This window comes from Xenopus tropicalis, chromosome 7 (assembly GCF_000004195.4).
Source record: "Xenopus tropicalis strain Nigerian chromosome 7, UCB_Xtro_10.0, whole genome shotgun sequence".
Lineage (NCBI taxonomy): Eukaryota > Metazoa > Chordata > Amphibia > Anura > Pipidae > Xenopus > Xenopus tropicalis.
In genome coordinates, this window is record NC_030683.2 from 50,744,250 (window position 1) to 50,770,186 (window position 25,937).

The 25,937-nt window shown below is 38.2% G+C and overlaps 1 protein-coding gene across 2 annotated transcripts in view; it reads left to right on the plus strand.

The window, feature by feature from the left end:
* The first annotated feature begins 6,659 nt into the window (after positions 1-6,659).
* Positions 6,660-25,937, plus strand: part of LOC100496678 (rap1 GTPase-GDP dissociation stimulator 1) — a 36,716-nt gene continuing 17,438 nt past the window's right edge. The window contains exons 1-5 of one of the 2 annotated variants that reach the window (XM_031906266.1): positions 6,660-6,908; positions 21,103-21,213; positions 22,460-22,582; positions 24,328-24,453; positions 24,724-24,852. In XM_031906266.1, the coding sequence (XP_031762126.1) occupies positions 6,905-6,908; positions 21,103-21,213; positions 22,460-22,582; positions 24,328-24,453; positions 24,724-24,852 (493 nt within the window). In that variant the 5' untranslated portion in view covers positions 6,660-6,904. The remainder of the gene's footprint in view (positions 6,909-21,102; positions 21,214-22,459; positions 22,583-24,327; positions 24,454-24,723; positions 24,853-25,937) is intronic. The other variant, XM_031906268.1, reaches the window with a different exon arrangement.

A 25,937-nucleotide genomic window follows, 5' to 3' on the forward strand; every position in this document is an offset into this window, starting at 1 on the left:
CTAGGTGGGCTTCTTTAGACGATAGACTGTTCTAGATAAGGTGCCAACAAATGCTAGAAGTTCATTTTGGTCAAAAACAGTTACAGAGTAAAGAAAAAGTAAAATGCAGATGGAAGCGGAAAAAATAATAATTGAGGCAGCGACATATTTAGCATCTCTGTGCAATAAATGGGTTTATACACTGAACATACAGATTTACAAAGCAGCCAGTAACTAATGGAGGTAAAACGGGCCCTGCACAATTATCAATAATTTTCCAACAACAAACATCATGGAAGAATCATACATAAAGTTAGCAATGTATTTTTCCTGCCATGTGTTATGGTGTTAGTATACATGCAACGGACACTGTAATTACACTACAATTTGTTCTGGGGGAATTATATATGGGGCTGGCACTGCATTTATAAATAACAGCAAATACATAGAAATACATTTATGCTGCCATATGTTTTGGGAAGTGTGAAACTGGCACACCATTATGTCATGTGTTCTGGGGGTATTATACATGAAACTGGCCCTTTGTTACTATGAAGGAATCTGTGTAGAAAATAACACGCTGCCTATACAGAGTCAAATCACACTGATGACACATAACATATATTTTCAGGATCAGACTGAGGCAGTAGGATACGAGGAAAACCCTGGTTGGCCCCATAGACCCAATCCGATCCCCTTCTGACCTCCCTCCCCTGATGGTGGTTAAGAATAAGGCACATGCACTCGGGATCGGTCAGCAGGGGCCTCTGGGGTGGTAGCCCCAGTAGGCACCGCACAGTCCAAAACTGTATTTCCAGTTGGGCATTATAGAGACAGTCACTGTTTTGTTTCTGAGACGCTCTAGTAATATATTATTGCAAGTGTAGTGGGCAAAGTGCAATTTCAGACACAATTGACATTTTTTACCCACAATGCAGTACTTGTTTTCCCCATAATGCCAGCATCATTGTTTTTGTCAGGGAAAGTTGTGCTTGACACTATGTAAACCCCGGAGCTACCACCTGGTTCAGAACAGGAGGTTACATTATTGTATCATAGTTAGATCAAGTAAGCTATCAAGAAGCTATTAGAATTCAAATGTATGGATAGTCTTATAGATTATAAGAACAAATGTCTAAATTATTAAAAATTTGAGACCGTTTGATAGATAGACCTCTCTAGTATTAGAAGATAATGGTATGAAACAATGGAATAAGATTTTCAGTCTTGCTGTAGCATTCAATAAACATTTATATCATTTCTCTATCACTTTTGTTGCAGTTTTATCCCAAATTCTATTTTCTAATTCAAAACAAAAGTCAGCTAAATTGCTGCCCAGAGCATACTTACCACACAAGATGGCCCAACAAAATCCAAGATGGTAAGCTCCTGTGGAAAACGTTGTGGGTATAGATCATTACTACATATATTTACTATATGAATCATTAATACATGTATTTACTATATAAATACAGCAGTACAGCGCTGTTTATTAATATCTGCAGTTTTGTTCCATATTGCCTGCTACATTATAATTAATTATATAGCGACATTATTCTCCATAGCACTTTGCAGAGATTAGAGGAAGGGAACTTTTATTTGAAGCAGTGTAGGTGGTTTTTCACGTTGAGGGCAGGGAGGTTGTGATGGCAGATTCTGTGAATGCCTTTAACCCTTTCACTGCCACCCATTTTGGTCAAAGTGGAACTTCTACTGCTAGACAGTTTTTGAACATTTTGCACTGTTTCACTTGAGGGGCCTTTCCTCGGGGGGAATTTTAGTTTACCCAGGCAAACAATATATTGTTTTTTTCAGGACAACCTAAGCTTTCAAAATATGGTAGAAGTTTTGTGTAATTCCAATTCTGTAACAAGATATGGGCTTCTAAATGTCTAAAGAATGAAAAAAAAATTTCCATAATATAAACATATACAGTACACCAGCAACAAAATTATTTTATGCATGAAAATACAACTGATTTGGAAAGTCCCATGTCTCCTGAACGTGCCAATACCAAATATGTATATTTTATGGATATTTCTCACTTGTATAGGTCAAAAACTCCCAGCAGTACACTACCAAATTTCCAAAGCACTGCTTTAGAAAGATGCATACTTTAGATTTCAAGGCCAAAAATTCCACTAACAGAAGGTTTATCCCATTTTAAGAAAGAACAGATTTTGGGAAATCCAGAATAGGTAGAACTGTCCTTCTACTCCAAACTATCAAGTCGCAATGCTTTCCTAAAGTTATTGGTTTTTATCAAAATTTGTGAATTTTTTTAAAAATTGCTTCAAAGCTTCCAGCCTATAGTATCTTATCTCCTACAGGTCATAAAGTAACCAAATAAAACACCCTAAATATGAACGCCAGGGGTCCACTGAACAATTTGATGCCCAATATGTATAGGTTACCTAAGTATGTGGCATGTAGGGGCCCCAATGTGAACATACCCCCATATGATCTATCATTTCTGTCATTTCAGCTTCTGCAAAATCAACACATTTACATTATTTTATGTAGGATAAAGCTACAAACGGTATGCTCACCCCAGAAAGTCATATATTTTTGGAAAGTACACATTCCCCTGAATTCAAGATGGGTACCCATGTCTTTCTACTCCAAATTACCAAGCCACAAAGCTTTCCTAAAGTTAGAAATATTGATAACATTTCCAAAAATCCCCTCAAAAGTACACTCACCCCAGAAAGTCATATACTTTTGGAAATTACACATTCCCCCAAATCTAAAATGGGTACCTGTGTCTTTCTACTCCAAAGTACCAAGCTGCAAAGCTTTCCTAAGTTTGCCGATTTTTATGACATTTCCAAAAATCACCTTAAAACTTATATGCAGCATCTTATTTTCTACAGGTCATTAGGTAGCTATATAAAACACCCTAAATATGAACCCCAGTTTGATGCCCACTGTATATAGGTTTATCAAAGCACATGGCACTTAGAGACCCCAAAATATACATTGTGCGCACTAATTTTATGGCTTACCTTTACCTAATTCATAAACACATTTATGTGGGATAGAAGCTGCAGAAATGTAGGCTGACCCCTGAAAACCATACATTTTTGGAAAGTACACATTCTGACAAATCCAACATGGGTAAAGAGTCCTTTCTACACCAAAGTACCAATCTGCAAAGCTTTCCTAAAGTTAGACTTTTCTGAAAAACACCTAAAATTGTTGCAATTTGCTGCATTTATCTTACAACATTTCTTACATACAATGACACATCACCCTAAATATGAATGCCAGACATCTACTGTCAGTATGATCAGCAAAGCTTTCCATGACATTTCAGAAAATCGCCTACAAATGTTGCAATTTGCCGCATTTATCTCACACAATTTCTTGCATACAAAGGCAAATCACCCCAAATAGGAACTCCAGAGGTCTACTGAACAGTTTAATGCCCAAAATGCGAAGATATACCAAAGTCTGTGGTGTGTAATGACCCCAAAATGAAAATAACGCATATGAATTCCTTGCTGGCCAACTCAGCTTTTGCATACAGAGGAAGGGGAAGGAGCGATGCGATCGGGTCTACTGCTTGAAGGTCGGTCCTGCGACAATCGCATTGCAGGAACGACTTGCCAGCCCCCTTGGCTCCTTGCCTAGGGGGTTGGGGGCAGAGCTGACTTCTCTTTGGTACCAATAATGTAGGTACTACGTTGTTGGCACATAACTGCTTTTTTTAAAACAATGTAGTACCTACAGTACGTTATTGGCAGGGAAAGGGTTAAGAGTGGCTTGGATGATATCTTGAACAAGCATTGTATATATATGGTTTATGTTTGTGAGTGTATAGATAGGTCAGTATAGCTTTATGTGTGTGCTGTCTTTTTTCAACCCAACTTAACTATGTAACATACTACATGTATTTACAAACATATTTTGGGAGCTACAAGGGAAAATGAGCCCCAGCAGAATTTGAAGTCTCCTATTTGAGGCTGTTTCAAAATTGATCAGAAACACTGTCCTAAAATTGTAACATTCTTTTAGATACCATACATAATTCATAAATTCAGCTTTTTAAGGAGGAACTTTCTGACTTCTAGAAATATTATTTAATCAGTTGTAAAATTAGGTCAACTGTAAGGCTTGCTGAATTCCAAATCTAATAGGCCTGAAACCATCATAATGCCGATGGTACTGGAGAGGATTAATGGAAGCATCTGGATTAAATTACTGCCCCACATTCCAGATAGTCAGATGCTGGCACATTCCTATTCGGGCACATGTGCAGCAATAAGTTTTTTATTTGTTGAAATCCTCACAAATAATGGCACAGAGAACCATGAGTTTCAATACATCAAAAGCATCCTCAGCAAGTGTAGCCCTACCTGGTTATGCACAATACATTTTCATCAGTTTCATCAGTATTAACACTTGATAATAGTCATTTCAATGCATAATAATAGCAAACTGAGCATCAAAAGTTTTATAAATTGTTATGTTACTTTGATTGCCTGAGATATACCATGCACATAATTTTCATATGCAATCATGGTCTCACCGCTCCTCTCTTGAAAAAGACTAATGGAAAATGTTTGTCTTCAAGAGATACCTATTGTGTTTATTTCTTGTCTCCTCCACTAAAGACTAATTATCCTACTCATTACATGAGCACCTAATAACAAATAGCAAAACCAAGGGGCAGATATATTGAAACTGAAGCATACAGGGTGCTATGTAGCACTTTGGTATTTTTCCCCTGTTAGTAACATAGCCAGGAAAATATTGAACTGACACATTTATGAAAAATACACAAAGGTGTGAAACTCCATACTGCTCTATGAAGCGCACTGAGCTCTAACAACCCCTCTTAATCAATTGCATCTCCAGGAAAACAGGGTTTAAAGATCTGGAAACCTTTTTTCACGTAGAAATCAAGTTGAAAAAACAAAAAGGATTACATAGGCAATGCTCTGGGTTTTTTTTTTTTGAAGCTCAACATAAAATCTGAATGTCCTTGAGGTGTTTTAGGAATATGTATTAGTGCATAGGCTCTTAGAGCATTATTTATGTTGCTTCTTTTTATGTTTGTATAAAGGAATCTTATACCCTGTAGCACCTATTTCCTGATGTTAAAAAACAAATCCTGTATGAACTGCCTGAAATCCTTAGCTCCTTATTATTAATTATTAATTTATTCACCCTTGTCTAAACAGTGATGCCCTTCTGTGAACTGAATTACAAAAGTAACACAAATGATATAACGCATAATAAATATAATCATTTTTAATCATATAAAAAACGAGAAAGGAATGGGAAATAAATAAAGGGTAGGATGGGACCAGGGAGGCCATCAGGGGGTACAGGGAGTTCTGCAGACAGGAGCCCTGTGGCAGAGGGGTCCCCAAGAGACACTACACTGAAATTTGCAGGTCAAAAAGGTATAACATGCATGGGAGGTAGGTGGGGTTTCAGTGGATCAAGGGTAGGGTTTTGGCATAATTGACCCAGGGCACACCAGGAGCATGCCCATTTTATTTTCCTTGGGGTCCTATTCTACTTGCAGGAGGGCTAATAATAGGGGGCCCCTGAAGGGAGTGCCCTGGATGCGACTTATTGTTCTCTGTAAAGGACATGGGCATGTTGACTTACCACATATTCGTGCAAAATGAATACCACACTTTTAATAAAAACCCATTGAAAGGTACCATTGGTTTCCCTACAAAGACATTTGCCACATTTGTCAAAACTGATCCACATTGCTGTGAATTATGTTCAGGATAAAGTACTGTCCAACTTTGTAAATAATTTAGCCTTTGCACGTAGCAGTATTTGTGTCTTCCTTATTGGTTTCTTAACGTGTTTCTGGCCTGACTAATGATCCCTGTTCCACAGCAGCACAGGGTAATCTGTCAAGTATCAGTTTTTTTCTGTGTTGAAAGGCAATTAAAACCCATATGAACTTCTGCTTGTATCCCATATTTATCCTTTATCCTTTTCTATGTGCCAATTTTCTGTGAAATGAAGGATATATGTCATATGAAAGCCTCACTGAGCAGGTGCAGTGTAGTGACAACACATCAAAGCTAGGAGGGGGGATACTGGAGGGTTATACCCTTAGCTGCAAAGGGCTGATACATATTAGAAATAGAAAAGCAGGATTATTACGCTCAGCTTGGTACTGGCAATAATATACTGTAGGTGAATGGGGATTCTGTGGCTTTTTCATTCATGGAGAGCTGCACTGTGTGATTTTAAGCTTAGGTTACAACCAGCTTTGAAATTGCTTACATATCATATCTTACATCTCATATTTTTAAAGCTTCTGCACTAGAAGTATTATTCTCCTGATACAATGGTGACAAAGTCAATGTCCAGAAAGAACCACTATTTTTCAAAACAAATGGAAATTATTAACATTTGTATTAACATTCTGACAACAAACAAACAAACCAAGAAATGTGATTTTAGTCTTGGCAAATGTATCTATTCTGAGCATTTGCCATTACCCTTCTCAAAAGAAATCTATTTATAGAGTGTCACAGAGAACAGTAGAAGCAGTCTCTTTTGTAAGTGCATCTTGTTAAATACTACCTCGCCTGTCTGAATCAAACACAATTCAGCACGAAAATAAAAGTCGGAAGCTTGTAAACAATGGAAGATCCCAGGCACCCTGTTATTTCTATGTTTATATTACTGTTCAAGGCAATGCTAAGCCTGTCATGTAAGCTGTTGTATGAGATTAAGTAATTAGGGAGTATTACATGCATTTTGAAGAGCTGGGTCATTGAAAAGGAGAGGGAGGGAGAGGGAGACAGTAAGGGAGGCAGAGAGGAAGCGAGAGATATAGATAAATGTATCCCTTACTCCCAGCTTACTGGCTGTAAAGGACAGATCATTGTAAGGATTTTTCTTCAATTGTACTTCTTCTCTTTATCCTGTGGACACAGCTTCAATGGGTGAGTAACAACTGTAGTGTGACTAATATAAAACAGTTTTAATTTTTCAGTTCAAAAAATGCTGAATCCATTATACACATTTTTTACGTATAGCACCTGTCTGCATGGTTTTCTGTATAGGAAGGGATTAGTTTGCTTAAAAGCAACACATTGATTTCTGGGCTGACTATATAGGGCACATCTTCTCAAGTCCTTTAGGAACAGAAACATTTTCTCAAATGTCTTTGTTTCCATAAATAGCTTTAATGCATGCATCGTGATCTGGGACAGCCTTGCATGACGCTGGAAGGGAAACGGACAGATTTAATAGACATGTATGTGTGTCTATGTGCAAGTCTACCCATGGTACCAAATCACATGTATGCATACCTATAAAGGGATTCAAATTAATTTGAAGGTCCGAGTAGATTCTAATATAAATGTTTCTTTAAAGTACAATATTATCTATCACTATCTGAAAATTCCCTACCACTCAATCACAAGGCTGAAAAATAATCACTATTCTTTGAAAAAAGAAAAGAAGAATTGTGTAAGATGGTTTTAGAATTGTTAACTAAGTCACTTTTTAAATTCTTAGCAAAAAAGGGGATTGAAAACGACTCAGTAACATACTGAGCTATCAACTTACTGTAAGAATTACCTTCTTATCCAAAGTATATGTGTACTCTATAAAGCAGGAAAGGGGTAAAATAATGTTTATTAGGTAAAATCAAGCAGTGTTTGTTCTAACTGTGCTTTCCATAAACTGTAGCTTTTTTTTGTTTGTTCTCTTTTACACTGTGTTTTACAGCACCCTGACAATGTTCTGTGGTTCTATAGTCCCAAAATTATGAATTAGTAATACGTATCTAGGAGATATAGTAATGTTTCTGGCCTTGACAGCTGCCAGATCTGTCATATCTACTAGATCAAGGTATTAATGGGACTAACAGCATGGTCCCTTGTCATGGCTGCTGTACAAGGGGGCACAGGGTTTTAGAAGCTTATTTATTAGAGAATATATTAGATATACAGTATTGCTACATCTACATTAAAAAAGAAAATACATAAAATCTACTTATTTATCTGAATATTTGTATTTATCCATATGAATAAGAGCACTCATAGCTATGCTTAGGTAGCAATATAAAATAACCAGCAAAGGTGCTTTATGTTGGGCTAAGGACAGAAAAAACGTTATTGAAAGGGTAATTCAGCTTTCAATGTATCCTTTAAATATATATGGAGACAGGTTTTATATATGTAGAGAGAGGTTTTATTATATTTGTCTGTTTTTGTTGTTTTTGAGTCATTTAGGGCTCTGGCACACGGGGGAGATTAGTCGCCCGCGATTAACTCCCTGTTCGCGGGCGACTAATCTCCCCGAGTTGCCTACCCCTGCCATCCCACCGGCGAACATGTAAGTCGCCGGCGGGATGGCACATGCGGCAGCACGATTTCGCGCAAATCGCCGAAAAAGACTCGCGAGTCTTTTTCGGCGATTTCCGGAAATCGCCCCGCCGCGTCTGCCATCCCGCCGGTGACTTACATGTTCGCCGGTGGGATGGCAGGGGTAGGCAACTTGGGGAGATTAGTCGCCCGCGAACAGGGAGTTAATCGCGGGCGACTAATCTCCCCCGTGTGCCAGAGCCCTTAGGCAGCTATCAGCAGCAAACATGCAGTGGTTTGAATGAGAGAGACAGATAGATAAAAATAGAGGGCCTCAATAGAAAGATAAGTGTTAAAAAATAACAATAACAAACAATTGTTCACAGATCATGTCTTCCTGCTAGTGTCAGCGACCCCCATTTGGAAGCTGAAAAGAGGCAGGAGAGGAAGGAAAGTAATTCAGAAACTATAAAAGACCACTTGAAAAGTTGCTAAGAATACGTCATTAAATAACATTGTAAAAGTTAACTTAAAGGGGGACTACAAATTTAAAAGTATTTTGGCTGAAAGAATTTTGACAATCCTTCAATGCTCCGCCAGGAATTAATAGCGTCAGCAAGGCGCATTTTTTTCCCAAAACAATATTTTTGTGGCTATGGGCCGGGGAGCTGTGTGAAACTATAACTATAACTGGAAATCAAGTTGGCTCCTGTAGTTCCCCTTCTTTCTTATTTCGCTGGGTGCATAGAATTCAATAATGGAAAATGGAAGGAACAAGGAGGATATCGGGCAAGCTTTACCCATTTCCAAAAAAGTTAACATTCCACAGCTATTTTTAAGGACATTCCTTAAAGTCAAAACAAGTCAACAAATGATGCTCATTTATTTATAATATTTTTAAAATGGACCCCTTATTTGTTGTTTTATATGTTTCTGATTAAAATCCAGATCCCAGGAAACTAAGACAAGGAGACTGTCTCACATTATAGCAAGCTGACTAGATCAACCATTTAACTAGTAACAAACCGAAAAGCTGAATGCATCCTTACAACGCCTGGAAACATTGATTTGCTCAGCTTATAATAAGAAAAGAAACATTTTGTGTAAAAGCAAAAATTTGAAATAGCACAGGAGCAAGTTGCAAAGTGCAAAGCAAATACATTTTTACTTCTAACGTTTGCTAAATGACAACTCCAATCATTCTGGTTGTAAGGATGCAAATAACTGTAGCTTATAAAAGAAATGATATGCCATATGTATACATTCTATACTCACTGTATGGAGAGTCTAAATGAGGTTATGCAAACCAAAATGAGAGACAGATACAAAAATGTGTGATATTTAATATAGAATAGTTGAATTTCCTGTTAGATTTAATAATTTATTTTAGTATATTTCACATATGTTACTCGAGATTTCCGATTCCAATCTTGCTCACTTCAGTGAGCAAAAACCTAGCAGGAGCTGTCAGGCACAATAGTTCCTCGGCTGTGAATTCTAATTAGCTTTCTACAACTGACATAAAGCACTGGCTAAAATTAGAAAGTCAAATCTCAAGTGGAATTTACCCAGGACAAACTCCCTTATTATATCTTATAGAAAACTGTAATGCAGTAATTTTAATGTTTGCAAAACTGAGTAGAGAAATAAACAGTAGATTCAAATGATCAGCCATTGAGTAAATTAACACTAGGAATCCTGAAAATACAGGATTCATTATGTTCATGGGGCAATAGAGACATTCCCAGACACTGGTATAATGCATAGCACTAGATAATTGGCTAGATAGTGGATACGGGTTACCCCACTTACTAAGGTACTATGGGGCAGATTTGTGAAGACAGAAATCACCTCAGAAAAGCTCACCCACTTTCTATTCATACCTAGACGTGCAGAGGTGCATTGAGAAACTTGCCTCAGGCAGCAGCACCCCTGAAATTACAGGGGGCGGAAATAAGCTGCTCCTAGTAACTTTAAAAACCAGAAATTTGGCTCTGCTAGTGCAGAGAGCATGACTGCGCTCTCTACACTAGTGATGCGCCCCCCCTGGACCCCCTCTGGCACTGCAAAGGAAAGCACTGGGAGGCCAAGGGGGGGCATCAGGGAACTTGCCTCAGGTGGCTCAGGGGCAAGAAATGCCCCTATAGATGTGTATTTATCAGTGGGTGAAAGTTAGACTTCTCTATGGTGGCCAAGGAGAAAGATGGATGAGCTCCTTGAGTACACTCTTTCCAGCCTTAAGGTGGCCATACACGTTCAGATTTTAGTAATTTTCTGATGAACATTCGGATAGCGGTTGTACGTTTAAATTGCAACAATTTGAAACTAACATTCAGACAAAAATTATAGGATAAAACCCCTGAAATACAAATTGGAGGATTTGTACATGTTTTGAACATGAAATAGTTGGCAGACACCAATCGTTTGAAAGTGACTTCCATTGTAGGTCCCCCAAGGATATTGCCTGATACATAATACATACGTAAATTTTATCATTAGCCGACCAAAATTTCTAACCTGGACAACGGACTAAATGACCAATTGCCATAGTACGAAAACTATCGGTACGATAATCACATGGTCCGAAAATTGCACAAAACTGGGTTTTCTACGATTTTATCAGTACATGTATAGCCGCCCTGCCCTGTTAATACAGACTGGACAGTATGGTGCTTCATTTAGAATTTCACTAGACTGTGCTATAGTACACAAGACACAGATACTAAATGAAACATGGAAGTATAGTCACCCTTGTGTGTTTGTATGTGCCAATGGGCAAAATAGCCCTGGCACTTAAAGTAATTAGACATGTGCATTGCCAAATTGAAGATGCAATTACTTACTGCCATGCCCGGGCCCACCTAAGCAAGTGACAAGCATCTCAATCTACCAGCCAGTAATTATGAAGGCTATGTACAACCCTATTGCAATGAAGGATGGTATATGGTCTGACACCCCTAATCCCCCCATGACTGGATTTTCCTTTATCCTTGGGATATAGCAGTGCAAGTCCATGCTTTTGCTCCAAGCATTGTTTTTATAGTGTTCTCACTGTTTCTTAACATACTGTATGCATATGTTGCTTATTCACTACTAGGTTTATCTGGCTACAACCATGATCAATTGTCATTAGCTGGCTTATTAATCAGGGAGATATCTTATTTCTTAATGTTTATCTCTCATAGGGCCTTGTTTATACTGCTATTTACCTTTCACCACCCTGATGGGGATGTAACTGTTTAGGTGCAGCTCTTGGGTTACCATGATTTACCAACTATCTGTTATGCCTGTTATTACATTATGCCATCCTTTGTCTCAACAACATTTTCATCCTTTAAAGTAAGTAATATTTGACTTATCAGGTAATATTTGACTTATCGAGGTCTTCTGTCAGTTATAGCAGGGCATGCTTCTGCTTCTGTCTTTATTTCTTTAGCATGCATACTGCTTCTGCATACTGCTGAATATACTGATTATTCTATCACTATCAGTTTTGACAGCCCTGTCTGTCACAATTAAGTCTACTTAGCTGGTTTACCATATTGTTAAGATATTTTAACTCAAACCATTTACCCTGAATACAGTTTTGTTCATAACACTGCTAAATGCTCTAACACAGCTGTTTCATTACTTCTTCTTCACTGCTCCTCCTCAGGGGGGATGTAACCCTATAACTGCAGCTTTTGGGTTACTATGTTCAACTGCCAGATCCACCTGTTACTATATAATATTCTCTGTCTTAGCAGCATTTTCCTCCTTTAGATAGTGATAGAGCTATAACAGATGGCTTATCAGCCACAGGTATAATGTGTTGTCAGATGTTTTCCTAGTTAACGGGTATTGCTTACAAAATAAATTCTTTATAATATCTTCAAGCACCTGCCAATAGGCATAGTCCCCACTGTTACGATTTGCATTGGATAAGCTATATAAGATGGTTTTATAATACTGTTAAAGGAACAGTAACACCAAAAAATGAAAGTGTATAAAAGTAACTAAAACATAATGTGCTGCTGCCCTGCACTGATAAAAGTTGTGTGTTTACTTCAGAAAGTCTACTATAATTTATATAAATAAGCTACTATGTTGCCATGGAGGCAGCCATTCAAAGGAGAAAAGGCACAGGTACATAGCAGATAACAGATAAAACACTATTGTATTCTACAGAACTTATCTGTTATCTGCTATGTAACCTGTGCCTTTTCTCCTTTTTTCCAGCTTGAATGGCTGCCCCCGTGGCTACACAGCAGCTTATTATATAAATTATAGTAGTGTTACTGTAGCAAACACACCAGTTTTACCAGTGCAGGGCAACAGTGCATTATATTTTTATTACTTTAAAGCTCTTTCATTTTTTGGTGTTACTGTTCCTTTAAAAGACTCACTTTATTATAGGGTGAAGATTGAGCAGTATACATACTGTATGTATATTTTTATTCATATTGCGCTGCTTATGTATGCAGTGCTGTACAGCAGTAAATAAATAAATTAATAGAACAAACAGGGGTCATTACAGTAATAAATAAGTTCTAAGTGTCAAATAGACAAGAGGAAGGAGTTTCCTGCCCAGTAGAACTTACAATCTAACTAGGTTGGTAACTTGCAGACACCAACATAACTTATTCTCTTAACCATTATAGGCATACTGCACCACCAAATTTGCTGAAGGGAACATTCTACCTTGAGTAACACTTTAGTAAAGGGCAAGTCCAAGTATAATATCTGTAAGCACCACTCCCCTCTTATAGTTTTGATAAATAACCCAGGATTCCTGCCCAGGATGGATTACATAGACTTATAGTCTTATTTACTGCTCCAACTAATACATTTCTAAGGGTGAAGACGCACAGAGCTACTAGTACCAGCTATTTGTCCCAGCTACTAAAATAGACAAAGTTGATCCTTTACTGATAATTGTCTCTACATGTGTTTTAGCAGAGGCAGTTCTCAGTATTGTCTATGGCAGGGTATTTTCTAGCGTTTATTAGCCGTAAAAAAAGTAGCTGCTACTAGTAGCTCTGTGCGTCTTCACCATTAGACAAAGACCAACTAGTCCAAATAGATAAAGATAAATTACTGGCTATCAAGCCTTTTTCTGCCACAGACCACCAATAATATATACAAATTTAGCATTATTGTCTTTGTTGAGGCGGCCCACAAATATTTGAACTCCCCCTTTTGACTGACCTCTTGTGCTCCTTAGAAGATTCCCCCTTAAGCTTTATAAAAAATCTACAAAAGCCTTGAACACACAACAGATATTACGTAACTAAATGTCATACAACTATGAAACAAAGACTAAGCAGTGGAGTTACAGGCGGTACAGGCCAGCATTATGGTCAGCGACTTATTCCATAGCTTTTGATGTAGTAGAATACAAGAATGAAATGATAAAATTCTGACAATGGTACTGTGCCCTGGACTTATGTCATAAAGCGACACAGAGGAGAGGCTAGCAGATGAGAGCCTATATGCTGGGTAACCTGGAGTGTAACCATAAATGGTAGGACTGAACCATACACCAAGAGAAAGTGAAATGTAATACTATATGTGAAAACAAAATAACGGTAGGTGCAAAAAGTCAGAGGCTACTGGCAGGCTGAGGCAGAGTCCAGTAATCAGGCCCAGTAGTTGGGACAGAAGTCGGGACAGGCAGCAGGCCAAAAGTCAAAAACAGAAGATCCACAAGAACAGAGAAAAGAGGGGTACTGGACTACAGGAATCAGGCAGGGGACAAAAAACCAGACAGGGACGTAGTATGGCAAGATAGATCCTAGCTGGGGAGCTAAATGACCAAGCACCAGGGCTGGAACTAGGGGTAGGCAGAAGAGGCACCTGCCTAAGGCGTCACGATTAGGGAGGGCGGGTGCCAGGCAGGTACCACTCTTTCCTACCGCTAGTCTGTGCTCTCTTGTCATTGCCCCTACAACTTGCCATTGCCTGGCAGGGACATTGACCCCCTGTGACAGTATTGCACATGCACACATGAACACCGGGGGGGGGGGGGGCAATCGGGCGGTTGGCTTGACCTGTTCCTGCCTCCTGCCAAGCACTGTGCATTTGCCAGAGGTAGGCTTATAAAGGCCCTTTATTGAAGGGTGAGCAACAAATGGAGATAATAAGGTGGGCAGAGAAAGAGGAAGCAGACCTGGGGAGAAATCTGATCAGGACCATGCCTAACAGCCTCCAGTGGCTCAGTTGGTTAATGCTCAGCCCAGGGACTGAATCCAGACAGATCCTGACAACATAATAGAATTTGGAATAATGCCTCTGGCCATGCTGGAGATGCCTAGAGAATACAGGCTCTTTGTTACATATTTTTTTTTAATGCCCCAAAACCTACCCTTATTGAGAGAAGATTTGGAACTTTTATAAAAAAAAATTCTGACGGCACCTGTAAATGACCTGGCAAATATATTACTATTTCACTTGAATAGGTCTGTATCCCAGTTTTTCTCCACAGTAGAACCTTTTCTCTTAAATGCTGGAAAATGCTTATCCTTTTACTTTACAAAGCCCTCCCACCATTAAAGTATTGAGAACAAATTGAATGAACTACAGCGCTTTGAAGAATTGTCCACTAACAATTCTGAATTGTGTTAGATAGATCAGATCAGTCTGTTTGGAGAAGACTGAGATAACAGCCCACTGAGATCTTTTCTTTCCCTTTTTACCCACCATCTGTTCCACAACCCCTCCGACTTCCTTTCTTTTCCAGTGGTCACTGTTTTTACCCATTAATCCCATCTCCCTATCCTACTTACAACCCCAGTGATGATTGACGCCTAAACATGACCAGAGTACTGCAGTAGAAAATGTGTTGTTCTGTTCACATGATTTTTTGTGTTATGCAAATTTTTTTGCAGTTTCTAAAGTTTTTTTAAAGTTTCGAGAAAGCAAAACGGGACAGATTCGCTAATTATTAGTGATCATAATTTCTTTTTTTTCACCAAAATGATAAGCTCTCTGGACAAATAAAAAGATCTGGTAACTTAATTATGTTTTATAGCCAATCAACTCATAGCTCATACCGTAATAACATTAGGATCGACAAAGCACTGGAATATCTAGAGGCTTAATATGATTTTTTTTATCCCAATGTAACATGTCCTTTCCCCAGTCACTGCATCATTATATTTCAGACTTGTGCTATTTTAGAAGAATGACTTTTTGTGCATCATGGCTAAATAACAATCACTGGTAATTTATCAAGATACACTGAACAGTTTAATAGAAGGGGGTGAGCCCAGATAGAACATTGTGAGCATGTTCAAGAAAGGCTGCAGGCTTTTCTTTTCCTGCAACTGTGCAAAGTAGCAGTTATTCGCAGATATAATCCTGATGCCATGTCACTAGATTCTAAGAAAGAACTTCCAATTGTCTGTCAGTCAGATATCTAGGGCAGATTCTATATATTTTCCACTTCTTGCCAAGTCTTCTCTCATTATTTTCTATGTCATTCACCAGATATTCTTGTTTTTCCCTTTTCTTTTTGTTCATTACTATAACCAATCTCTGCTTTGTTGTTTTTCTTGTGCAAAAAATTTGAACACATTCTGCATTGTTTTTGTTTTTATTGATCCACAACAACCATTCCAACCATTCATCCACAACAACAAAAGACAGCATATCCAAATGATTATAACTATGTTTAAAGAGAATGTCAGTATTCAATAATGTTAGCAATTACAGAAAGAACTGAAATATTGAATTGAAAATATTACAGTATTTTGAATAAGAAACAATTAGGAGTGATTCTCTTTCCACAACTTAGGAACATATTAAGTCCTACCCCATATTGGTTCATAACTATTTTTCATTTCACTGCCCCCCTTTGTACGCTTAAATTCCATTAGTGGTGGTAGTTTTTATATAGAGTTCATATAGCAGGACAACCATTTCAGCAATGCTGTTACAACTGTATGCCAATGACTACGTGTTGTATAATACAAGATTTAAATGTCAAATAAAGCAACTTTGATTTTTGACCGCTAAAAAGAGGTCTATGAAGTATGTGTCTATACTGTGTAAATCCAGGGGACTCTCCTCTTCTGCTGCGTTGGGGTGCAGCACTCGGATCACCATCCAAGACAGTGGGTGAGCCAGATTGTAAATGGGAGTACTCTACGTTTCAGTAGAAATTCAATGAGCACTAAAGGTGGCCACACACAGGCAGATTTAAGCTGCCAATATAGTTGCTTAAGACTGATACGTCAGCTTATCTGCGTGTGTATGGGGGTCCTCCGTCCTACCCGACTGATACCTGGCTGAAAATCACCAAACTAGCAGATCTTATAGTGTATGGCCATCTTAAGATTCATATAGCGCTGCTATTTTGAAAATTTACTCCAGAAGTGACCCTGGAAATGCTAGATACAGCTTGCACCCAATTTGCGTCAAAACACAAGTGCAGTTGCTTTCATTTTAAAGCATCAAGTGCAAAGCTACAGTTAATGTGGAATGATGATAAATTTCTGCATTATGGGTAAAAAAAAGTGTGAGATTGCACTTTACATATTGTACTTGCATCTTCTCAGTTGCTAGGGATTATTGCACTGGTAAAATTTAGCACTTTTGTACTAAATAAGCCCAGTGTCACATTAGTAAACAACTAGTAAGTGGATTGACAGTTGTACATTTTGTTACTATCATTGGGAACAGTAACATACTCGCTTTTCTACTTGTGTATCTAGGAATATCATCAAAATACAATCTTTGTAAAGCATGCAGAAATCTGTTCTTGTGCCACATCAATAAGAAAAAAACTTTCAAATAAAAAAAAATAATTCATTGCATTGTTTATGAAGTAATGGCAAATGTTTGGCTTTTCTGATTATAATAGAAGTGTTAGATATAGGCGAGAGCTTTTACAGAGGCAGATAATATTGATAAGATTACAATTTAAATCACTCTATTTTGCAGAGTTTTTCTTTATGCAGCTGTGCTGTGATTACATAACACTGTCTAATGAAAACAGATGGAACATTTTCAAAGGAGGTTGTTATTGCACATAATGCATGATTCTCTTGATTTGGCCCAAGAGCCTCTACAAAGCATCTAAACTGTTTTAGAGAATAATTATTGAAGAATCAGATTGGTCACAGAAAAAGAAGACTTTTTGCAAGATAAACGGCACAGTGAAATAAATGTTCACATGTAATTAAACGTTAAGCTAAGAGGAATCTGGAAAAAATTTTTTGCTTATTAAACCATTGGGATATCTCCTAATATGAACAGGTACTGGCTTCTTGTTCACATTAAATTTGCTTATACATTTCAGTACAATATCCTGCGTCCCCGAGAAGTGTTCTGTGCTATTATAGAGCAGGTAGTCTTTCAGTTTTGAGCAACATGACCTAAATCTTCTAAAACATAAAAACTTAAAACAAAAAAACCCATTAGGACTGTTTTGCCAAAACCACAAATCCCATTGGTGGACCCCCCTCAGTCTGCACAAACAGCTTGTCCCCCAATGGCATTGTCATACAATTACAATATGAATGTGCATGGGGGAGACTGGCAGTAAACATTCCACGCAACATTTGAAAACTAGAAAGTGGCATGCTGTTACCCCTGGCACATAGTTCCGCACCCCAAAATACTATGACCGTAAAAAAAAGCATTAAAAAAACACAGACATGCCAGTAAGTTAACTGCAAAAATGACCAATGAGTACTCCATTAATCAAGACATGCCAGTAAGAACAGTGCATAATGGATTAATGAACACTATTAAAATTCTTCCCAAGGCAATTCATGTGATTTATATTAGAAGAGGGGGGAGGAGGCACCAGAAAAAAAAAATAGTTATATTGGATTTGGCCTCATTCCCAATCACCAGTCTCACCCAAGATTCCAGAAATGAACAATATAAAGTAAGCCAAGGTCCAAGAATAGACATAAGGCACTTTTGGTATAATACAATACAATACATTTTTTTTAAAGCTTTTACTTTTTAATTTTGCATAGTTTTCAATACAAGGAATACAAATAACAAAAGGAGGCAAAGGCACCAAACCAAAAATTATGGCGGTATATTATGCATTCAGATATTTTGCTGTTCAAGCCAGGTACCACATATGGCATTGAATTTCTCTAAACAACCTCTTGCTAGATAGATCAGTTTTTGGCTTGGAAGGGAATTATCTACCAACTATTGCCAAAACTAAAGAGAAGGGGCATCTAAGGAGTTCCAATGCATAAGAATGGCCTTTTAAGTGTAGTAAAGCAGTTGTACGTAGCATGCTCTGGAGTGGGACTGGAGTTTTATATGACATATTAAAAATACAATACAATTTACTGCGCAAAGAAATCTATAACAGGTGGAGGTGGGAGTGAGACAGGCCTGGACTGACAGTCTGTGGGTTTTGGCAAATGCCAGAGGGGCTTCTATAAAATGCCATAGACAATCACTATTTTGTGGACCTGTGGAGGCTGTTTGGGCCTCTGTTTACTTAAAAAGCCAGAGCCTATTTTAAGTCCCAGTCTGGGCCTGGCAGAGAGGCACCAGAAGAGATATAAAGAAAGAATCCTATGGATGGTGGAGGAGTTGACTGAGCCATAGGTGGATAATTGTTGAACAACTGCATGAGAAAGACAAAAGGGTAGCCGCCAGATGTTAAAGAGAACATATCATGTAAAAAAACAAGAATCCACCAATTCATTATACTCTTTTAAATGTAGAAGAAATTATAAAGTTTATCTATTCCACTTCCCACTGGCTCCTTCTAGAAGCTGTGCAGGGGAGCCGGTGGCATTTAGCACACTGCACTATAGAATAGGAACTTCTCAACAGCTAGGGTGACCTGATAATAAACTGAAGCCTGTCTTTGCTTGTGTGACAGTAGAGCTAATTGGTTATTATTAAATATAATGATAATTTTTAGCCATATGGCACTGCCATTCATAAACCAAATCTGTATTATGTAAAACTGACAGTGTGAATAACATTACCTTTATGTAACATTTTTGTTATTGTTGAGTCATGAATATCATTAAGTAATTGTAATATAAAGCTACATTTAACAGATAAATGGCTAGGTACTATTGTAGTTACTGGTCATGATATTCATTTAGATAATCAGATAATAGAGAAGAGAAACAGATAATGGCTTTTTACATGCAATAGCCACTGGTCACTTACTACAGCTCTATCAGGCAAAATATTAGCTTCTTTTGCTTAGCCCATTTTGGAACAGAAATATGCAAATCAAGGGAACTGGATTCATCCTTTAATTATCTACAAGATTTAGGCAACCACTATATAAAAAAAGGAACAGCTATTGTGTCTCTCCCCTAGATTTATTTGGCGCTACAGGAGCCCTTTGGTCTCCCTATGTATGGGAGAGCAGGTAAGCTATAACATGGCATGCCTTCACCCAGCGTCAGGACAAACTGGCCTGTAATACCCTTCCCTGGGAACTTCTATGATCCATAATCACATCACATTACAGATAAGGCTGATTTTTTTTTTTGGGGGGGGGGTTAGTTGAAGGGCACTGCAGATAACTTGCATTCATACAGTGTTCCAACCAGGAGCAACTTCACATAATATTGCAGATTGTTTGGTTTCTGATCTGCTGGGGAATGCCCACTTATGTTGCAGTTGCTTCACATACTTTGGCTTTCTGTGCCCTAAACGGTGCACACTTTAGAACGCTGACAAGGATCCCATATACATTTGCAAGCTAAACAGAGCACACTTTTGTGCCACTAGGATTCCCCACTGACTTTTCACACACACAGTAATATCTGGGATCTTACAACACCTTTCTCTCACTCTGCTGCTTCTCTTCCAGCACTTCCTCTGCAGGCCTTCCTTCCTGTTAGCTCACAGGGATAGGGACTCCTGCCCCTCCTTGCCCAGAAACAACATAGAGGAATAGCTGATATTCACAGGCTCCCTACACTAATATTAATTGGAACTGGAACGGACTACTGTGCATTGTTGGGTTTTACCATATTCCCTTTGAAAGGGGCAAAATATGACTGAAGTGATTGTGCCCTGCAAAGATCAGCCTAAAAGTTCCATTACAATGTTATTTAACTATGGAGTAGTCAGTCAGCAGAGAGACACATTGATTCTGTTCAGAATTTCTAAGCCCCAACTCTACTGTTTCAAGCTTACCATGTTCGGGCAAACAATAGGTGCAAACTCAATCCCTCTCAACTGAGACAGTAACTTTTTTGCCATCTATTGTGCAAAACAATTTTCCTGCCTTCAGGGGTGGGCCAGATATCAATCAGGTCTAAAAATCCTATTGGTGGGTGTATTGCATCAGCCCACTGATACATTTCTTTCCCAATTGGTCACCTATAATGATCCAATGGTTATACCAGAGGTGCCCTGATATCTAAAAACTGCATGACTGCACAATGTCCATCTTGGCTACCATGCTATCCCTTCCAACTGTGCCAATATAACAAGCAACACTATTGCTGATATAATAGATCGATGAATAATGCCAGGCCAGTATAACATAGCAAGTTAGGTTGAAAAAAGACATACGTCCATCAAGTTCAACCACAATGCCTATATTTAAAAAAAAAGCCCATCTGAAGCCTCTCTAATTTGCCACAGAGGGGGGAAAATTTCCTTCCTGACTCCAAGATGGCAATCGGACCAGTCCCTGGATCAATATAGGTGAAAAAGTGTAATCTATGAGACCTTTTCTTTCATTATTACAAAAACAAAACCCTGTTTAATAAATAAAAGAGAACTTTGTTGGCTCTTTTAATGCATTAATAACTTAAAGTGCATTAATCATTTTAGTTCCATAGATTTAATGATCTGTTTTTAATTTGAGATCTTTCTTTATCAAATGCAGATGAGCTAAGTCAGCACTTAGAGTGCCTGAAACTTTGTAGTGGTGAAGCTGAGGATGAAAAACAGATTTTTCAAAGTCTCAGTGTGATCCTATTGGCTCTTGATGAAGACAGTTAAGTATTATGCATGCATTTACTGTGCGCTATTTTGGCTGATGCGTAGATATATACTGTTCTAACATTTAATCTGCTGTATTCCTACTGTGTGTAAAATGTCACTATCGAGCTTAATTCATCAGGCTAATGCAATGCAAAAATGTCATTCTGCGTGCAATACAATATAAGGAAGATGAAATAGTGTCCACCATAAAAGCAGGGACATAACTTCTGGGGCTCTGGCTCCCCAGAGAGAAAATTTCCAGGACCCTCTCCAATTTTGTGCGGGGAGGGGGTTGAGCAGGTGAATGACCTGCGATTTTGCTTGTCTGTTCACTCTATTGCTTGACTTCACCATATTGCTACCTGTTAGACTTAACAAAACAGATAACTATACACTTTACCTTTTTAAATTATTTGCAGGGGGAGGCATGTAGGAGATCACCCCTTCTGCCTCCTAACTATCACCTAACATCATTCTGAAATATAAGTTAGGGAAAGGGAGCACCAGTGGGAGCAGGCAACAATGTGACCCTGTACTTACTGCCTGCTCTATTGCAGATGGCAAGGACAGGTTTGCCTTGTGCCTATAGACTCTGAGCTTGCTCAAATGCCCCTACCTCAAGTCCAAAGTGAATGAACACTTTTGCACTCCTTTATATTCCTGCATTAGCTCAAAGGCAGTAATGAATTACTCCCCACAATGCCATCCCAACGGCTAGAATGTAAATCACTGGTGGAATGGCATATGCGCTGCTGCAATGTCCCGCAGTCGCCTGAAGTTGTCTTGAGAAGAAACTTCAGGCAACTGTGGGACATCGCAGCTATGCATATGCAATCCCACTGGCAATTTACATTCTAGATGGTAAGTCAGTCATAACAGTATTCTGGGAAGAAATTCCTTAAGGCTCCTAGAAAAGTCCCATTTACATGGGTTTATCCTATAGGCTAAAGCTCACCCACTGGGTTTAAAGCAGAAGCCAGGATAATAGCTGATCAGATTCCCAACTACAGACAGGTTTCGCCCTTTTTGGGGCTCATCAGTGTAGCGCAGGGTTTTCTGATCAGCTTAGGTAGAGCCAGGAGTGGGGATTCACGAACAAGCTAAGAGGATGATGGGATGGCATTATGGGGAGATTAGTCACATGCAACAATGAAGATTTGTTCTAATCTCCCCGTGTACCACTGCCCTTAAATTGTTGCTTTCTTTATTCAATTGGTTAGAAAACATGTGTATTTGTTGTTTTTCCTTCTTCTTTATAGTTGAAAAATCTTCCAAACTGCTTATAGAGCGTGACATTTTACCAGCCTTAGCCAAAATCCTAACCGCTAACTCAGCTTGCACAGAAAAAGCTGCTCATGTACTTGCAGAGCTGGCAAAGAATGGTAAGTGTGACATTTAATATTAAATAGTGAGGTTTTGTTTATAAAAATAACTTAAGAACTGACTTTTTAAAGTAATTCAAATTGCAACATATTGGTCCTGCCATGTTTTCTAAGCACAGTGCAAATAAATAGCATTTTTTCAGATTTTAAAAAAAAAAAAATTACAGGCACTGAGGTTGGGGAATGCCCTTCCGAGTGATGTTGTGATGGCAGATTCTGTTAATGCCTTTAAGAGGGGCCTGGATGAGTTCTTGAACAAGCATAAAATCCAAGGCTATTGTGATACTAATATCTCCAGTTAGTATTGATGTTGATGTTGGCACATATGGTTTATGTATATAAGTGTATAGATAGTTCAGCATATGTTTGTGTTTGCTGGGTTCACTTGGAAGGGACCCTATGTAACTATGTAAATTATAACAATTTAGAAAGTCAGTGATCTGGCATACTGGCCTTCTACTTGGAAATACAAAAGGAGAAAAACAAAACAAATTGTTGTTTAAAAAATGCATTTTTGAAAAAATACTTGTGAAATTGGTGAAAAGCAATAGAAAAACGTCTTTATTTTTAGCATACAGTTTATTAAGGAACTGCTTCAGAACTCTAAATTTGTTTAAAATGATGTTTGTTCATGTTTCTATAAAACCACACAGCTACTGGAGGTATCACTATAGTCAGGCTGCACTGGGAGCTGTATGTTTTTTTGGAAACATAAATAAAGATCATTCAAATTGGCATGCACTTAGTACCTTAGTACCATTCAAACATGTGCAGGTGCTTTTTTGGCAACCACCATGTACTTTTGCAGATTAATTTAAATTACCCCTAGTTTTCTTTTTCTATTTTGGAGGTTCATATGTAATTGTGTTTACACGTGCAAAATGACAATCAGATAATGTATTTACATTGGCAAAATCTGGCACTTTTTAACCCCATCTGTGCCGGACACCTTTGATATCAGTGTACCAAGACAATGGGGTATATTTATCATGCTGTGTAAAAAGTAGAGTAAAACATTAGCGGTTATGTTGCTCAAAGCAGCCAATCAGATGCTTTGCTTTGGTTTTCTAACTGTTGAAATCTAATTGCTTATTGTTTGCCCTGGGCAACATAACCGGTAATGCTTCACTTTTTACACAGCATGCTCGGGATTGTGTGCGTGCATGGATACTGGAGTTGGAAGCCTTAAGCCTGCACAGTGCACTGTGCAGGTGCATCTCCCAGGATGCAGACATAGACCAGCCAAACTAAGAAGATGAGCTAAGGAAAGTGGACATGCAGTATCTTAAAGCAAATGGAAAATTACTGTGAGGTGCCAACAAATTTGGCAACCTTCAGTGATAGTGCTATGGCTAGTGTACATAGGAATTGGCACTGCAGCCCTAAGCACTGAACAAACTCAAGCAGCATTTTTGGTGCTATCAATCAGTCACAGAGGGTGGGGTCTTGAAATAGTTTTCTTGGCAGGCTTTTTCATAACTAAGTTCTGTCATCTGAATAGTGCATAATGAATAAGATGAAACTAAGTGTGGGATCAGCCAGACCAGAGATGAATTTGACATAGTTGACCATCTAAAATATATTGTGATATATGGATTGAAACATGTCTTGATGTTCTTTAATATATTTATGAGGGTAAGTGCAGTGGATGGACACCAATAAACAGGATTATATGCATGTCCCCTGCCCCCACCCTGATTTAGCAGTGCACATTTAACATAATTATCATTATTTATTTTGTATAGAGGAAACAAGGAAGCCATGCATTGACACTGGCCTAGTCATGGTCTTGGTTCCTCTACTGGCAAGGTCAGATGAGGAGTTGCTTCTGCATGCTGGCAGAGCTATTGGTCGAATCTGCTATGACAACAGTAAGCGTTAGATTTAGATGCTATAGCCAGTAGTCATTCTCTATCCTTTTATCCTTTTCCCAAAAGACAAAAAAACCTTTATAGAACACAGTTTTTTATAGCAAATATGTGAATGCTCTATTAGACCTATGAGACCTGCAGCTTGCCAACAACAAGAGATACTCACTAAGTTTAGGATGCAATGGCTTTGTAGGACAAGAGAGCATGGCTAAATTAAAAACAAAACATGGCTGATGCTGTTATTTTTGTTTTTATTTCTGTTCTTTCTAGGTGACATACAAGAGCACTTGATTAAACTAGATGTGATTGCCTCCTTGGTTCGAATTTTAACTGATTATCCAGAGAATGATCCACTGGTGCGTGTGTGTCTGCTCGCTTTATCCAACCTGGCTGACCTAGGTTAGAGTTTTTATAAGTTGCACCCAAAATCAGTATTCACAAATGTCTAAGAAATTTGCATTGGTTGTCTGTCTATATGTTATAAATGATCACCAATCTCTTCATAGGTCGAACTACTTGTCCAACACACTGAATAAAGGGGGATTATGTAACGTGTTGCTCTCTGGGAACACATGACAATAACAGAGATAACCAACCACTGTGTGCTCCCATACCTCACAACTTTTAAAAAGCCTAATCCCACTCCAAACAATGGTAGTCAAGTCCATTGGTTTAATCCAAGTGTTTCCCCCCCAGGACTCTTGTGTCAATTTTCAAGTTTTTAAATTTATATAAACTTATATATCAAACGCTTGCTTATTTATTAATAAGGAAAACTCCTTCAAATAAAAAACTTGAATATCTTGAATTTTTGGGTTTACAAACTTGAAAATAAAACTCTGAAAATCGATTATCTTGAATTGAAAATATGGATTGACTTTTGCCTAGGACAACTCCTATTGACTTCTATAGAAACTTGTAAGCTTTTTACATTTGTTTTTTTTTTGCACTTAATAAATACTAGACATTCGAGATTTTGTAAAAAAAAATCAGACTTGAACGTTGATAAACCCTCTTTCTATCATTAAAGGAAAACTTTACCTCAAAACAATGTAGGTCTCTCTAAAAATATATTGCATATAGCAGCTCATTTGTAGAATCAGTATCATTTCAATGATTAATTCCAAATTTTTTATCCAATCTGGCCCAATCTGGAATCTAAATCTAGCCCAATGTATAAGAAAAAATTCAAACATCTTAAAACTATCCAGATAACAAATAATAACTTATTGGAGTTATTATTGCTTGGTCATAGCTAGGATCACAAATAAATGTAAGAGAAATCTCAATATCGCCTTAAATGATTACATTGTATCCTGCAAACAGGATACCTTGAGCCCCTGAGTGTACCCTCCAGATGTATATCACAGTGGGATCCATTGTGTGAGTGATATTACAGCATAACATGCATGGGATTATAAAAAGACACACAGGTTACACCATGTCTAGTAACCCAGCAGGCAGCTGGCAGTATTGGTATACAA